The 17,604-nt window shown below is 43.7% G+C and overlaps 1 protein-coding gene across 1 annotated transcript in view; it reads right to left on the reverse strand.

Moving 5' to 3' along the window:
* Positions 1-17,604, reverse strand: part of LOC117509313 (seizure protein 6-like) — a 458,377-nt gene that overhangs the window by 110,870 nt on the left and 329,903 nt on the right. Inside the window, exon 6 of the mRNA XM_034168976.1 lies at positions 9,648-9,837. Within this exon, the coding sequence (XP_034024867.1) occupies positions 9,648-9,837 (190 nt within the window). The remainder of the gene's footprint in view (positions 1-9,647; positions 9,838-17,604) is intronic.

Here is a 17,604-nt window from a genome sequence, read left to right on the forward strand (position 1 = left end):
GGGGCGGCAACCCTTGAACACCATGGTCGACATCGGTGGTCAGGGAAGCCGCCCGACTGAAGAAGGAGTCCTTCTGGGATATGTTATCTCGGAGGACTCCAGAGGCAGTTGCAAGGCACCAACAGGCCCGAAGGGCAGCAGCCTCTGCTGTGGGGGAGGCAAAGCAATGGGTGTGGGAGGAGTTCGGAGCAACCATGGAGAAGGACTTTCGGTCAGCACCAATGTGCTTCTGGCAGAGCGTGAGGCACCTCAGGAGGGGAAAACGGGGAACCATCCAAGTAGGGATGTGGAGATTAATCGATACGAATCGGTATCTAGATACAAACGCGCGCGATGCGATTGCATCGATTCATTCAGTGTGCATCGATTCATTTGATGGGTTGGATCGTGGATGGATCGCTCGCTGCCTGCTTGCATCGATTTTTTTCCGATGCACCTTGAATGCATCATGGACGGAAGCTTGAAAGTACATTTCTAACAAACGCGCAGCCCCCGATAGCGGCAACAAACACTCAGAGGAAATTTTTGATGCACCTAAAACATTTAAAATCAGGCGTTTGGAAATGCTTTGGCTTTTTTTTAACTATAGGAAGCATGACAAGATACAGGTAAGGAATGCCGCGCTACTAAACCTTACACAGGCAGAGAGAGCGAGCGAGTTAAGTAGGAAGTAGCAAAATACTTGGGGGATAGTTTAGCTCAGAATGGCAATGTGTTGCAGTGGTGGAAAGAAGTGGATCTTCCACTGCTTTCAAAATTTTCCAGGAGTTACTTGTCCATCCCTGCAACAAGTGTTCGTTCTGAACGAGTGTTCAGCACAGCGCAGTCTGCTTCTTCCTGAACATGTGGACCAACTAATATTCCTGAAAAAATGCCACATGAAATAAACCACCAAAGTGGGTGTTAGCAGTGAGAATGGCATTTATAAAGTATACATTTTATTTATTCTTTTGTTTGTCTTATGGACGTCGACTATGACTCAGTGAGAGTCAGACACTTGGTGAGACTGGTCTGTTTACAGCAGCTATGACTGCCAAATAATAGTTTACATCTTTCTTTGCACAAGCAATTGTAAAATACTTAATTGTGAAAGGTTATTATTATTTGTATTATTCATAATATTAAAAATCTTAATGCTTTCTGCTTCTCACTATTTTATTAGCCTGCCTGCTGAAGAGTTCATATTAGTATCTGTCTGGCAGACAGGAATATGGACACTGCACAATTGAAAATGTCACTTTAAGTCACTCATTGAGAGTGTTGTCTTATTGTTTACTGTACCGTTTAAGTTCTGACATTGTGATTAAACAGGTTCCAAATATGAGGAAACCAATTCCTGTTCCTTAATGTTGAATCTGGTAAATTTGTTGCTTATAAGGAGTAAAACAAGTCCTCTGCTTCTAATAGAATCAGAAGAATACCATAGTACCATACTGAATTGCAGCTTCTTATTTTCTGTTTAAATTTTTGGTATAATTTCTTTGCATCATGTTGGATTGCATCTTATCACACCAAATCGTATCGCATTGTGAGGAATTCAATCGCCATCAAATACATATCAAATCGCACTGAATCAGGAACAGGGGTGAATCGTATCGCATCGTATTATTGTGTATCATCATGTATCGCAAGAAGTATCATATCGCTGGTAGTGTATCGAGATGCGTATCGAATCGTTGTCAGTGATGAGATTCACATCCCTACATCCAAGCTGTCTACAGTAAGGATGGGACTCTGTTTACCTCAACTGAGGATGTAATCCGCCGCTGGAAGGAACACTTTGAGGAACTCCTGCATCAGACTGAAGCACCCTCTATAGTAGGGGCAAAGGTGGAAGCTGGTAGAGGATTTTCATCAATTTCCCTGGTGGAAGTCTCTGAGGTAGTCAAACAACTCCGTAGTAGCAAAGCCCAGGGGTTGATGAGAACCGTCCAGAAATGCTGAAGGCTCTGGGTGTGGAGGGATTGTCTTGGATGAGATGTCTCTTCCACATTGCGTTGAGGTCTGGGACAGTGACTAAGGAGTGGCAAATTAGGGTGGTGGTCCCCATTTTTAAAAAGGAAGACCAGACAGTGCATGCCAGCTACAGGGACATCACAATACTCATCCTTCCTGGTAAAATCTACTCCAGGGTGGTGGAAAGTTTGGTTCAGCCAATAGTCTAACCTCTGATTGAAGTGGAACAATGCAGGTTCTGTCCTGGTCGTGGAACAACCAACCGGCTCTTCACTCTCAGAAGGATCCTGGAGGGTGCCTGGGAGTATGCCCACCCAGTCCACATGTGTTTTGTGGAATTGGAGAAGGCATATGATGGGGTACTCCGGGAGATACTGTAAGAGGTGCTGTGGGAGTATGGAGTGAGGGGGGTCCCTTCTCAGGGCCATCCAATCTCTGTGCTCACAAAGCAAAAGCTGTGTTCGGGTGCTCCGCACTCATTTCCAGTGGAGGTTGGCCTCCGCCAGGGCTGCAGCTTGTCACCAATCCTGTTGTGAAATTCATGGACAGAATATCGAGGCGTAGTCGAGGGGAGGAAGGTTTCCAGTTTGGTGGGCTCAGGGGCTCATCACTGCTTTTTGCAGATGACGTGGTCCTGTTGGCTTCATCGGCTGGTGACATCCAACACTCACTGGATCGCTTCGCAGCTGATTGTGAAGCAGCTGGGATGAGGATCAGCATCTCTAAATCTGAGGCCATGGTTCTCAGCAGGAAACCAATGGATTGTCTACTACAGGTAGGGAATGAGGTCTTGCCCCAAGTCAAATCAAATCAAATCAATTTTATTTATATAGCACCAAATCACAACAAACAGTTGCCCCAAGGCGCTTTATATTGTAAGGCAAAGCCATACAATAATTACGGAAAAACCCCAACGGTCAAAACGACCCCCTGTGAGCAAGCACTTGGCAACAGTGGGAAGGAAAAACTCCCTTTTAACAGGAAGAAACCTCCAGCAGAACCAGGCTCAGGGAGGGGCAGTCTTCTGCTGGGACTGGTTGGGGCTGAGGGAGAGAATCAGGAAAAAGACATGCTGTGGAGGGGAGCAGAGATCAATCACTAATGATTAAATGCAGAGTGCATACAGAGCAAAAAGAGAAAGAAACACTCAGTGCATCATGGGAACCCCCAGCAGTCTAAGTCTATAGCAGCATAACTAAGGGATGGTTCAGGGTCACCTGATCCAGCCCTAACTATAAGCTTTAGCAAAAAGGAAAGTTTTAAGCCTAATCTTAAAAGTAGAGAGGGTGTCTGTCTCCCTGATCTGAATTGGGAGCTGGTTCCACAGGAGAGGAGCCTGAAAGCTGAAGGCTCTGCCTCCCATTCTACTCTTACAAACCCTAGGAACTACAAGTAAGCCTGCAGTCTGTGAGTGAAGCGCTCTATTGGGGTGATATGGTACTATGAGGTCCCTAAGATAAGATGGGACCTGATTATTCAAAACCTTATAAGTAAGAAGAAGAATTTTAAATTCTATTCTAGAATTAACAGGAAGCCAATGAAGAGAGGCCAATATGGGTGAGATATGCTCTCTCCTTCTAGTCCCTGTTAGCACTCTAGCTGCAGCATTTTGAATTAACTGAAGGCTTTTCAGGGAACTTTTAGGACAACCTGATAATAATGAATTACAATAGTCCAGCCTAGAGGAAATAAATGCATGAATTAGTTTTTCAGCATCACTCTGAGACAAGACCTTTCTAATTTTAGAGATATTGCGCAAATGCAAAAAAGCAGTCCTACATATTTGTTTAATATGCGCATTGAATGACATATCCTGATCAAAAATGACTCCAAGATTTCTCACAGTATTACAAGAGGTCAGGGTAATGCCATCCAGAGTAAGGATCTGGTTAGACACCATGTTTCTAAGATTTGTGGGGCCAAGTACAATAACTTCAGTTTTATCTGAGTTTAAAAGCAGGAAATTAGAGGTCATCCATGTCTTTATGTCTGTAAGACAATCCTGCAGTTTAGCTAATTGGTGTGTGTCCTCTGACTTCATGGATAGATAAAGCTGGGTATCATCTGCGTAACAACGAAAATTTAAGCAGTACTGTCTAATAATACTGCATAAGGGAAGCATGTATAAAGTGAATAAAATTGGTCCTAGCACAGAACCTTGTGGAACTCCATAATTAACCTTAGTCTGTGAAGAAGATTCCCAATTTACATGAACAAATTGTAATCTATTAGATAAATATGATTCAAACCACCGCAGCGCAGTGCCTTTAATACCTATGGCATGCTCTAATCTCTGTAATAAAATTTTATGGTCAACAGTATCAAAAGCAGCACTGAGGTCTAACAGAACAAGCACAGAGATGAGTCCACTGTCTGAGGCCATAAGAAGATCATTTGTAACCTTCACTAATGCTGTTTCTGTACTATGATGAATTCTAAACCCTGACTGAAACTCTTCAAATAGACCATTCCTCTGCAGATGATCAGTTAGCTGTTTTACAACTACCCTTTCAAGAATTTTTGAGAGAAAAGGAAGGTTGGAGATTGGCCTATAATTAGCTAAGATAGCTGGGTCAAGTGATGGCTTTTTAAGTAATGGTTTAATTACTGCCACCTTAAAAGCCTGTGGTACATAGCCAACTAATAAAGATAGATTGATCATATTTAAGACCGAAGCATTAATTAATGGTAGGGCTTCCTTGAGCAGCCTGGTAGGAATGGGGTCTAATAGACATGTTGATGGTTTGGAGGAAGTAACTAATGAAAATAACTCAGACAGAACAATCGGAGAGAAAGAGTCTAACCAAATACCGGCATCACTGAAAGCAGCCAAAGAGAACGATATGTCTTTGGGATGGTTATGAGTAATTTTTTCTCTAATAGTTAAAATTTTATTAGCAAAGAAAGTCATGAAGTCATTACTAGTTAAAGTTAAAGGAATACTCGGCTCACTAGAGCTCTGACTCTTTGTCAGCCTGGCTACAGTGCTGAAAAGAAACCTGGGGTTGTTCTTATTTTCTTCAATTAGTGATGAGTAGTAAGATGTCCTAGCTTTACAGAGGGCTTTTTTTTATAGAGCAACAGACTCTTTTTCCAGGCTAAGTGAAGATCTTCTAAATTAGTGAGACGCCATTTCCTCTCCAACTTACGGGTTATCTGCTTTAAGCTGCGAGTTTGTGAGTTAGACCACGGAGTCAGGCACTTCTGATTTAAGGCTCTCTTTTTCAGAGGAGCTACAGCATCCAAAGTTGTCCTCAAAGAGGATATAAAACTATTGACGAGATAATCTATCTCACTCACAGAGTTTAGGTAGCTACTCTGCCCTGTGTTGGTATATGGCATTGGAGAACATAAAGAAGGAATCATATCCTTAAACCTAGTTACAGCACTTTCTGAAAGACTTCTACTGTAATGAAACTTATTCCCCACTGCTGGGTAGTCCATCAGAGTAAATGTAAATGTTATTAAGAAATGATCAGACAGAAGGGAGTTTTCAGGGAATACTGTTAAGTCTTCAATTTCCATACCATAAGTCAGAACAAGATCTAAGGTATGATTAAAGTGGTGGGTGGACTCATTTACATTTTGAGCAAAGTCAATCGAGTCTAACAATAGATTAAATGCAGTGTTGAGGCTGTCATTCTCAGCATCTGTGTGGATGTTAAAATCGCCCACTATAATTATCTTATCTGAGCTAAGCACTAAGTCAGACAAAAGGTCCGAAAATTCACAGAGAAACTCACAGTAACGACCAGGTGGACGATAGATAACAACAAATAAAACTGGTTTTTGGGACTTCCAATTTGGATGGACAAGACTAAGAGTCAAGCTTTCAAATGAATTAAAGCTCTGTCTGGGTTTTTGATTAATTAATACGCTGGAATGGAAGATTGCTGCTAATCCTCCCCCTCGGCCCGTGCTACGAGCGTTCTGGCAGTTAGTGTGACTCGGGGGTGTTGACTCATTTAAACTAACATATTCATCCTGCTGTAACCAGGTTTCTGTAAGGCAGAATAAATCAATATGTTGATCAATTATTATATCATTTACTAACAGGGACTTAGAAGAGAGAGATCTAATGTTTAATAGACCACATTTAACTGTTTTAGTCTGTGGTGCAGTTGAAGGTGCTATATTATTTTTTCTTTTTGAATTTTTAATGCTTAAATAGATTTTTGCTGGTTATTGGTGGTCTGGGAGCACGTACCGTCTCTACAGGGATGGGGTAAAGAGGGGATGGCAGGGGGAGAGAAGCTGCAGAGAGGTGTGTAAGACTACACACCTCTTGGCCAGATTTCTAGAGATGAGAGCTGCTCCATCCAAAGTGGGATGGATGCCGTCTCTCCTAACAAGACCAGGTTTTCCCCAGAAGCTTTGCCAATTATCTATGAAGCCCACCTCATTTTTTGGACACCTTTCAGACAGCCAGCAATTCAGGGAGAACATGCGGCTAAACATGTCACTCCCGGTCCCCAAGTGAAGGAGTTCAAGTACCTCGGGGTCTTGTTCACGAGTGAGGGGACAAAGGAGTGTGAGACTGGCTGGAGAATTGGCGCAGTAGGGGCGGTGTTGCATTCGCTCTACCATACTGTTGTCATGAAAAAGGAGCTGAGCCAAAAAGTGAAGCTCTGGATCTCCTGGTCAATCTAAGGATGCCTCGTGGGTGCCTCCCTAGGGAGGTGTTCCAGGCACGTCCACCTGGGAGGAGACCCCGTAGAAGACCCAGGACTAGGTGGCGAGATTATATGTCAACACTGGCCTGGGAATGCTTAGGGATCCCCCAGTCTGAGGTGGTCAGTGTGGCACGGAAAAGGGAAGTCTGGGGTCCCCTGCTGGAGCTGTTGCCCTTGCAACCCGAACCTGGAAAAGCAGTTGAAGATGAGTGATGAATTATTATTATTATTATCATTGCTAAAGAATGTTTGCTTTTTTAAATTTATCTATTTATTTTTTTGTATATGCATTGCACCGGAGTATAAATCACAGGACCTGCCAAACTACTAAAAAAAAAGAAAAAAGGAAAAGACATACAGAAAACATGGTAACTTTTAAAATATAATGCAGCACCGGTTCTATATTTAACCTTTTTCATATTAAATTTGCAATAGCTTTGAAACTTTCTACATTAGATTCATTCATTCATTCATTTTTTGCTGGTTATCCAGGTACAGGTCGCAGTAACAACTCACTAAACAGCTCCTCCCATACTTCCCTATCCCTGCCCATGTCTCTGAACTCTTTACGGGGGATCCCGAGGCCTTCCCAAGCCAAGAAGAAACTATAACCCCTCCAGCATGTCCTGGGATGTCCCCGGAGTGTCTTCCAAATTGAGCATCCTCACCAGATGACTGAGCTGCCTCATCTGACTCCTTTCAGTGTGAAGAAGCAGCGGCTCTACTCAGAATCCCTCTTGAATATTAAAGCCTCTCACCCTGATACTTCATTTGATTTTTTTAAAACTATATTTCTGCCACCAGCATCCACAATCCTGTTCTTTTGGTCAGTACCCAAAGCTCAAGAGGGACAGCATGAAGAGAGTGGAGAAAATGTTCACTCACAGTCAGTAGATAAGAACTCCAGACCGTGAAGCAGTTCCAGTACCGTGGTGCCATCATCAGTCAAGAGGGATCAAAGACACAGGTCTTTGCAAGAAGTGCACCAACAGCTGCAGCACTTGCAAAACTCAAACTAATCTGGAGCTCAGGTGCAGACTGAAGCTGCTGCATGTGCTCGTCATGTCCTCCTTCATTGTATGCATGCACGCCACCCTGACCGCCGAACAGCATGTCACGAACAAGAAGGTCTGCAGGACAACCACCCAGCACGAGTCACCATGAAGGCTGACTGACCACAGCGAGGAAAACTGGGGCGGGATGTACGAGTGATTCCTGCATCATTTCAGAGGATTAAAAAAATATATATTACTGCTGAACAACATCATTGGAAGTGCAGTTTTATTCTCACCCGGAGGATTTTAACGTAGGTTTTAGGAGGACGTGGCATCCAAACGATCAAAACTTGATGTTGTTCCCGACTCACCAACGGCGGCGAGAACTGGCACACTGAGCACAGATTGCTTTTAACTAGCAGGTAATGATGCTGATGCCAGAATTTACCAGGGGAGAGGTTTTCACACGCCATCTGTGCTTTTGGGGGGCGATCAATGGAAACAAAGATAAATGAAGAGCTGGATCTGAGCCTCGGCTTTTAGAGGCTGATGTTTGACCTCCAGGACCACAGCTGACCTCCCCTTTGTCCCTCAAAGGAACAAATGCAGGAAAAAGACTTTCAGCTTCTTGGTCTGTTGTTAGGAAGCTGCAGGACGTGTTGTCTGGCAGAGATTTGGGCCCATTTTGGACATTTATTGTGCAATCATTGAGAATTAAAGTGGTAACAATGATAATTAATGAGCTCATCATGCGGCTGATTGATAGCCGAAGTCATTTTGTGGCTGACAGCGATAATTATGTTAACAAGCGATAACAAACACTCAGAGCCGCGCTGGCTGCAGGCTGCCGGGGAATCACTGGGCTCCGCCCCTCACCTCAAAGAGATGTGACTATTTCACAACTTTATGTCAGATATCTTACATGAATAATATAATATAATTATATATGAATTTCATTACGATATATTTTAGTAATAAGTAAGTAAGTCCCTTCGGTTGCTCCCTTGTTTGCACTCGGGGTCGCCACAGCAAATCCAAGGTGGATCTGCATGTTGAATTGGCACAGGTTAAAGAAGTTTCAAACTGATAGAACTGTTGTTCACAATGTTAACAAAGGGAGATGTGACCGAACCAGAGGAGCACATATTGAGCACATCTTGTGAATGCCAAAACTCTTACAAACTGAGGTGAAACTAGAAATGAACACCAGAGATAAAATTCCCTGAGATATGCTTCAAGATGACATCTGACAGATATCAGTGTCCAAAAGTGTATAGATGTTCTATGGCTTTATTTTTTGTGGCACTCTTTTTTGGGGACACTCTGTATGTCAGCTGGATATCTTCTCTTTTCAAATAAATCATCATATGAATAAAATCCTTCCATCACCAATATCTCTAATTGCTGCGTTGATAAAATACATAATTGTTGCACATCGATCTCGACGAAAAAAAAAAAAATCCCCTCTAGTGTGTTTTTCCTTGACAGTTTTCTTTGTTTGGAAGTCTAAATAAAAATTAAACCATTTTCAGGTCAATATGAAGGCTTGTTTTGATCATATGAACTTTTATTGGTGTGTTTCACCAAGAAATCCAGACGGACACATGCTTCATTCAGCTGACAGCACGGGCGCACGCTGATGTCACGTTTGCTGGTGAGTGACGGATCATCTCAAAGGGGAATGATGGAAAATATAGCTGAGAAGCTGTAGTTTCAGGAAGTGGTTGAATGGAGTCTCTGTGATATTCCATTGCTGATTTATTAAAAGAAAAATGACAAAAAGTTGACCTGGACTCGCCAGTGTGTCAACAGACCCCAGAGGGCAAGAGACAAAAACAATTCTCACTTTTCTTTGTACAAATTCCAGCTGAGCTGCATCACTTCAGTATTTGATCATTAATTGGGTGAGGACTATTCAATTCCTTCCTTTGTGTTGAAGTGATGCAGCATCGGACGTCATTTTCAAACAGTTCAGTCATTTTCAAACAGTGAGGAGTTTACCGTTGATCCAGGTTTATGTTACCTTGGTAGTGCAGCAGGACTGATCCAGTGTGGGACGTCTGGCTGTGGATGTGGATGAAGATCTGATTGCTGTGGCTTCGTACTACCAACCCCCTCATCAGGATGGACTCGTTGGCCAGCACGGCATTCTCCTGGTGTCCTACGTCTTCAAAGACCACCTTGTCTCCCTCAGACAGATTCACATTCAGCACCTGGAAATCAGAGCAGCAACACGCAGAAAAGAAACTTTTAAAAGAGATGAAAAAAGATGAAGAATCAGAGCAGATTTCCTGGAAATAAATGTGTTTTTTTTAATGACCATCTTTTTAAGTAAATTCATTCTGGGCTTCTGAATTGTGGATTGTAACAATTTTACTCAATTAACAACTCCATTTTCACAAATGCTCTTGAGTCTAACTTGGCAAAAATAAATTATTTGCATGAGCAAAAACCTACAGGTGGTATGTGTTTGTGTGTGTGTGCATGTGTGTGCATGGGGGGGTGCTGCATACATACATACACACAAACACTGCAAGTATTTGTATTATTATTATTATCATTCAACATTTCAACTGGGGATCAAACGGGTTAGTTTCCTGAAGCATTGTTACTTCACGAGTCATTAATACAGATTTTATTTGCTGGTAAAGTTGAAAAACAGAGGCAGGGCCAAGTAATAATCTTTTGTCCACCTGGCAGGATGGAGTGTTTTGGGTGGGTGGGTTCCAGGCGGATGAGCTCCCTGTTAGTTTGCATCTCGTCTTGTTTTTTTGTGACACAGCTTTCAAGTTAAACAATGTCTATATCTGACAACCACAAACCGTGAAATAGTTTCCAGAAAAAAATAAAAGTCTCATTTTCCTTAAAGATCTGCAGAGAAAACATAAAGTTACCAATCAGGAAGCTGACTGGTTTTTGAATGCATTGTGCACCACAGCACTGTTTAGACCGTTCACACCTGAACTATATGCAAATTTAGCTTTGCAGCCACAATCGTTCGTGTCAAAACTACACCCAACCCTCTGACGCTTTGCAGCAGCAGCAGCACGTCACGATAATTTCAAATGCGCCATCAATGCTTTGTGTGTTTTATCCATTCTGAGTGGCAGCCATTATTGTTGCCAGACATTCTACACCATTATCAGCCAGTCACACTGCAAAGCCGAGACTTTTTCCAATCTCGGATCAGATAATAAAATGCTGCTATTATGAAAGTGCTGCAGGGCACAAGGCTTCACTGCAACTGCAGCTTGTAACAAAGCACTTATTCCAGGCGCCGTGCTGCGTTCAAGGGCTTATTCGCTCTTAAACTTGACTTGCATGAATATCTAGTTGATTTTTTTTTAAGTGGAAAAACTAAATTGGCACTCCATCAGCTGAGGTTAAGAAAGTTGTGTAGTGCAGTGCACGACAGCATTTTCTTATTAAGACGTCAGTGTGTATCACATGCAGCAGCGACAGACGTTTTCTTTACATAACCTTCACAAATCAAAAGAAATCAGGAAAAACAACAAAACTGCAGATACATCTGATAACCGTCAGCTTGTTTTCTTCACTGACAGAATCACGAATAAGAAATGTCACATTTACCGGGACCAAAAACCAAAGATCGGATGCCCTGTCCCGGGTGCATGAACAGGAAGTCAAGACCAAGCTGTCGGATCCACCGGAACCCATTCTCCCGGAGTCCACTATCATGGCTGCTCTGACCTGGGACGTGGAGAAGACCGTCCGGGAGGCCCTGGCACGGAGCCCGGATCCCAGAACAGGACCAAAGAACAGACTATATGTCCCACCAGAAGCCAGAGCTGCCGTGCTGGACTTCTGTCACGGGTCCAAGCTCTCCTGCCACCCCGAGGTGCGTAGGACCGTGGCAGTAGTCCGGCAGTGCTTCTGGTGGGCGTCCCTGGAGACTGATGTCCGGGCTTACATCCAGGCCTGCACCACCTGCGCCAGGGGCAAGGCGGACCACCAGAAGGCACAGGGACTTCTACAGCCACTTCCTGTGCCTCACCGCCCCTGGTCCCACATCGGTCTGGATTTTGTCACGGGCCTCCCACCGTCCCGGGGACACACCACCATACTCACGATAGTGGACCGTTTCTCCAAGGCGGTCCACTTCGTGGCCCTCCCGAAGCTCCCGTCGGCCCAGGAGACGGCGGATCTCCTGGTCCACCATGTCGTCCGGCTGCATGGGATACCAACAGACATCGTTTCGGATCACGGTCCCCAGTTCTCCTCGCAGGTGTGGAGAAGTTTCTGCCGGGAACTGGGGGCCAATGTAAGCCTCTCGTCTGGGTATCACCCGCAAACTAACGGACAGGTCGAACGGGCCAACCAGGAGTTGGAGCAGGCCCTCAGGTGCACGACCTCCGCACACCCGACGGCTTGGAGTGAACATCTGGCCTGGATCGAGTACGCTCATAGCAGCCAGGTGTCCTCTGCCACCGGCCTCTCCCCGTTCGAGGTGTGTCTGGGGTACCAACCCCCTTTGTTTCCTTTGGTGGAGGGAGAGGTCGGTGTGCCCTCGGTCCAGGCCCACCTGCGGAGATGCCGTCGGGTGTGGCGCACCGCCCGTTCGGCCTTGTTGAGGGCCCGGACGAGAGCTAAAGCCCATGCAGACCGTTGACGGTCCCCGGCCCCCGCATACCAGCCCGGGCAGGAGGTATGGCTTTCCACCAAGGACATTCCACTCCAGGTCGAGTCCCCCAAATTAAAAGACCGATTCATTGGACCCTTCCCCATCCTCAAGGTCCTCAGTCCTACCGCAGTGAGGCTCCAACTCCCGGCCTCACTGCGGATCCATCCGGTCTTTCATGTCTCCAGGATTAAACCGCATCACACCTCACCCCTCTGTGCACCCGGTCCGGCGCCGCCTCCTGCCCGTATTATCGACGGGGAGCCGGCTTGGACAGTTCGCCGGCTCTTGGACGTCCGTCGAATGGGCCGGGGCTTTCAATATTTGGTGGACTGGGAGGGATATGGACCTGAAGAACGCTCCTGGGTGAAGAGGAGCTTCATCCTGGACCCGGCCCTCCAGGCCGATTTCTATCGTCGCCACCCGGACAAGCCTGGTCGGGCGCCAGGAGGCGCTCGTTGAGGGGGGGGTCCTGTTGTGTGGGCCGCCAGAAGAGGAGGTACTGCTGGCCCACCACCAGAGGGCGCCCTGCCTGAAGTGCGGGCTTCAGGCACGAGAGGGCGCTGCCGCCTCAGGAACAAGCCGTGGTGACAGCTGTCACCCATCATCCGTGACAGCTGTCACTAATCATCCACATCTGGTATAAAAGAAGGAAGACACCTCCACCACACTGCCGAGATACCATCTTCTATCAGAGGTAATACTCTCAGCCTTTTTGTGAGATTTGTAAATCTGTTATTGTGAGTGTTTGCAGGAGTACCGGTCGTTTTTGTGGAGGCTGTGCAAGACGGCGCTCTTTTTCTTCTGAGACCGCTGCAACGTGTTGAGTGAGAGGTGGAGGTGGAATTCCCTCCAGGATTGTTACTGGGTGTTCACACACCCACCCTTTGACTGTCTTTTGCTTTTTGCCAGCAGTACCAGATCCGACACGCCGTGAAGGTGGCCACCTGGGGACTCCGGGATTTGGCGGCTCCAGTATTCCTCGGGTTCGGTGGCGGTGGAAATTGTGTGGTTCCGGTTCGTTTCCAGACGGGCGTCTCCTATCGTCGAGCCTGCCCACACGACACCTTTATTGATTGACTGTTGCACATTCTGAATCTGCTGTGTTTGGTTGTGTCATTCACAACAGTAAAGTGTTATAATTTGACTCCTTCTATTGTCCGTTCATTTACGCCCCCTGTTGTGGGTCCGTGTCACTACACTTTCCCAACAGTAATCATTACAGTGCTTCCTTCTGCCGAGTTACTGTAAATACGGGAAAATAAGATTTTCACCTGTGCATATCATACACTCAAATATAACGAGGAAAAACCTGGGATTAGGTTTAGCCTGTGTTTTTAAAAATGATTACTGGTGGAAAATTTTACAATTTCTTGCAAAATAAATCTGTGATTTGTAAAAATGTAGAGTAGAAATGTTTGGTGCAGTTGGCAGAGACGGACACCATGCTGTGAATAAGAACCCCACATTTACACATAAATATGATTTGTATTTGGACATAGAAAGTGGAAGCTTTGGACAGGTTGAAAACTTTCCCCTTTGGGAGAAGGTGCATTTTCCTGAACCCAATAACTTTCAATGTTACTGCCCTACCTGGACCGAGTTCAGGCATGTGCCTAGTAACCAGTGGTGGACACAGTTCCGATAATCGTTAATTATTGAAGATAAAGTTTTCATTATTGGATTATCTTTTCAGATAACTTTGAAAACCATTATCGAACTAGTTCTCTTCCGATAAATTTTAGACCATTAACGTGGTAAACAAAGCTGAACAGCTACAAACTCTTACAAAATTTAAAATCAGTTGAGCACCTACCTGTTAAATATTTTGTAGCAGATGTGTAGTTCCACCCTCTGCAAAACAGAGAAGAGCTGCTTCTAGAAGAAACCACTCTATCCTCTGCAGGCAAAGGAGAACTAGTCACACACACACAAAAAAAATTATTTCTTTTAACCCCATACTAATACACGGGCAATATCACCCAAGTCATCCAGAGGCATACATTTTAAACTTATGGTTCAAATTTCAACCAAACAAATTTCAGACAAGTTATTTAAATTAACGTCATGTCTGAAGTTGTATAAAGTGAAAATATCAGATATATGTTTTAGTTTTAAAGTAATGCGCTAATTTTTAAGGTTTTAGTGTGGACATGCTGTGTCCAGGTGCATTATGGGTATAGGGTAATCTCAGTACGTTCATGACATGAGAAATGCAATTCAGACACTCTGATCAGGCTCCATGGACAACAGCATTAAACTCTAGTGCCTATAACTCTCGTGAATATATTCTCTGGGTTTATAGATGTTGTTATTGTGTTTGCGTTTATTAAATTCCACGCATCTTAAACGTAGCAGACACACAGATTATCTGGAATTTTGTTTTGGCAAGTTTTCAAGGTCTCTACTGCCATCTACTGGCCAGTAGTGTTCATGGCAGTATTCACTTTAAGATATGCTATATCTTAAACTTTGCACAAATGACAGAATTGACATTAATGGAGTTATTCTATCAGTATTCATTTTATTTACACCAAACCTTAAGTCAGCATTGCTTTATTTTCCAAGACCTCCACCTGACGGCATTGTTGTGATTGAGTAGAGAGTTGAGCTTTGTGGCTCCTCTTAGCTGCATTTGTGCTGGAAGCCTTGTAGTAAACTGGAGCTTCCAGCAGGGGACAGGGTGCTCAAAGACAGAAGTGCTGATTCATTGACTGGGTCTGTCGTTGCCTTGGATACTTTCAGAAGCGATCGTGGTGTTAAACTCAAAATCAGCTTGTTAGTAGTTGCAAGTGTACCGGAGTACAAGGTTGGGTAGATTTAATTTGAAAGAATACATGTGGATTACATGTATGTATGTACATACATTTGGATTACTTGTAATCTGATTACTTTTGGATTACATTTCAAAGTAATCCTACCCAACCATGACCGGAGACAATACTGGAGTTTATTGGATATCTGTAACTTCCGGTTTTAACTTTATCAAAGATAACTTTTCAGTTATCTGATTATCTGTTATCGAAGTTAATTTTTTGGTTATCTGTACCCACCACTGCTAGTAACACACAGCTGAACCCATGTACCAAATTTGGCTGAGCTGGGTCCCACCGAGAAAAAGTGGGTATTTTCAGGGTCGAGGCTGAGACTTTCAGGTTTTTGAGTGGTCTAGACCAGTGATTCTCAACCGGGGTGCCGCAGCACCCTAGTGATCAATTGTCAGGGGTGCCGTGGGCAATTATCAAATATTATCGGGTGTATGTGCTGTAATAGTGTGGTAGATGGTGTAATGCTCTTTTATTCCAGTAGATGGCAGCAAGGCGCGCAGTAGCGCTGAGCCGTGTGCCGACAAGGAGGCGTGATCGCCATTTTAATTCCGGGCAAGTTAGTGATTTGTGTGCGTAGAAGTTCACTTAGTCTCGTCAAGAAACAGGTGGAATTTGCTGGAAAGCTGCGCATGTTGGCAAAGTCACAAACGGAAGAACAAGGGAGACAATATTTCCTTCCATAAGTAAGTGGTTTTGGTTATTGTCACTTTGTCCGTGATATTTGGATGATAAACAGCTGTATGTCTCCTGCCGTACCTGTGTCACCCGATGACACGGATCATTAATTTCAATATAGAGAGGCACAGTCTCAGTAGAGACTGTGCCTGCTCCCAGACCACCAATAACTAGCAAAAATCTATTTAAGCATAAAAATTCAAAAAGAAAAAATAATATAGCACCTTCAATTGCACCACAGACTAAAACAGTTAAATGTGGTCTATTAAACATTAGGTCTCTTTCTTCTAAGTCCCTGTTGGTAAATGATAGAATAATTGATCAACGTATTGATTTATTCTGCCTAACAGAAACTTGGTTACAGCAGGATGAATATGTTAGTTTAAATGAGTCAACACCCCCGAGTCACACTAACTGTCAGAATGCTCGTAGTACGGGCCGGGGCGGAGGATTAGCAGCAATCTTCCATTCCAGCTTATTAATTAATCAAAAACCTAGACAGAGCTTTAATTCATTTGAAAGCTTGTCTCTTAGTCTTGTCCATCCAAATTGGAAGTCCCAAAAACCAGTTTTATTTGTTATTATCTATCGTCCACCTGGTCGTTACTGTGAGTTTCTCTGTGAATTTTCAGACCTTTTGTCTGACTTAGTGCTTAGCTCAGATAAGATAATTATAGTGGGCGATTTTAACATCCACACAGATGCTGAGAATGACAGCCTCAACACTGCATTTAATCTATTATTAGACTCTATCGGCTTTGCTCAAAAAGTAAATGAGTCCACCCACCACTTTAATCATATTTTAGATCTTGTTCTGACTTATGGTATGGAAATAGAAGACTTAACAGTATTCCCTGAAAACTCCCTTTTGTCTGATCATTTTTTAATAACATTTACATTTACCCTGATGGACTACCCTGCAGTGGGGAATAAGTTTCATTACACTAGAAGTCTTTCAGAAAGCGCTGTAACTAGGTTTAAGGATATGATTCCTTCTTTATGTTCTCTAATGTCATATACCAACACAGAGCAGAGTAGCTACCTAAACTCTGTAAGGGAGTTAGAGTATCTTGTCAATAGTTTTACATCCTCATTGAAGACAACTTTGGATGCTGTAGCTCCTCTGAAAAAGAGAGCTTTAAATCAGAAGTGTCTGACTCCGTGGTATAACTCACAAACTCGTAGCTTAAAGCAGATAACCCGTAAGTTGGAGAGGAAATGGCGTCTCACTAATTTAGAAGATCTTCACTTAGCCTGGAAAAAGAGTTTGTTGCTCTATAAGAAAGCCCTTCGTGAAGCTAGGACATCTTTCTACTCATCACTAATTGAAGAAAATAAGAACAACCCCAGGTTTCTTTTCAGCACTGTAGCCAGGCTGACAAAGAGTCAGAGCTCTATTGAGCTGAGTATTCCATTAACTTTAACTAGTAATGACTTCATGACTTTCTTTGCTAACAAAATTTTGACTATTAGAGAAAAAATTACTCATAACCATCCCAAAGATGTATCGTTATCTTTGGCTGCTTTCAGTGATGCCGGCATTTGGTTAGACTCTTTCTCTCCGATTGTTCTGTCTGAGTTATTTTCATTAGTTACTTCATCCAAACCATCAACATGCTTATTAGACCCCATTCCTGCCAGGCTGCTCAAGGAAGTCCTACCATTATTTAATGCTTCAATCTTAAATATGATCAATCTATCTTTGTTAGTTGGTTATGTACCACAGGCCTTTAAGGTGGCAGTAATTAAACCATTACTTAAAAAGCCATCACTTGACCCAGCTATCTTAGCTAATTATAGGCCAATCTCCAACCTTCCTTTTCTCTCAAAGATTCTTG

The sequence above is a fragment of the Thalassophryne amazonica genome, chromosome 4, assembly GCF_902500255.1.
Source record: "Thalassophryne amazonica chromosome 4, fThaAma1.1, whole genome shotgun sequence".
NCBI lineage: Eukaryota > Metazoa > Chordata > Actinopteri > Batrachoidiformes > Batrachoididae > Thalassophryne > Thalassophryne amazonica.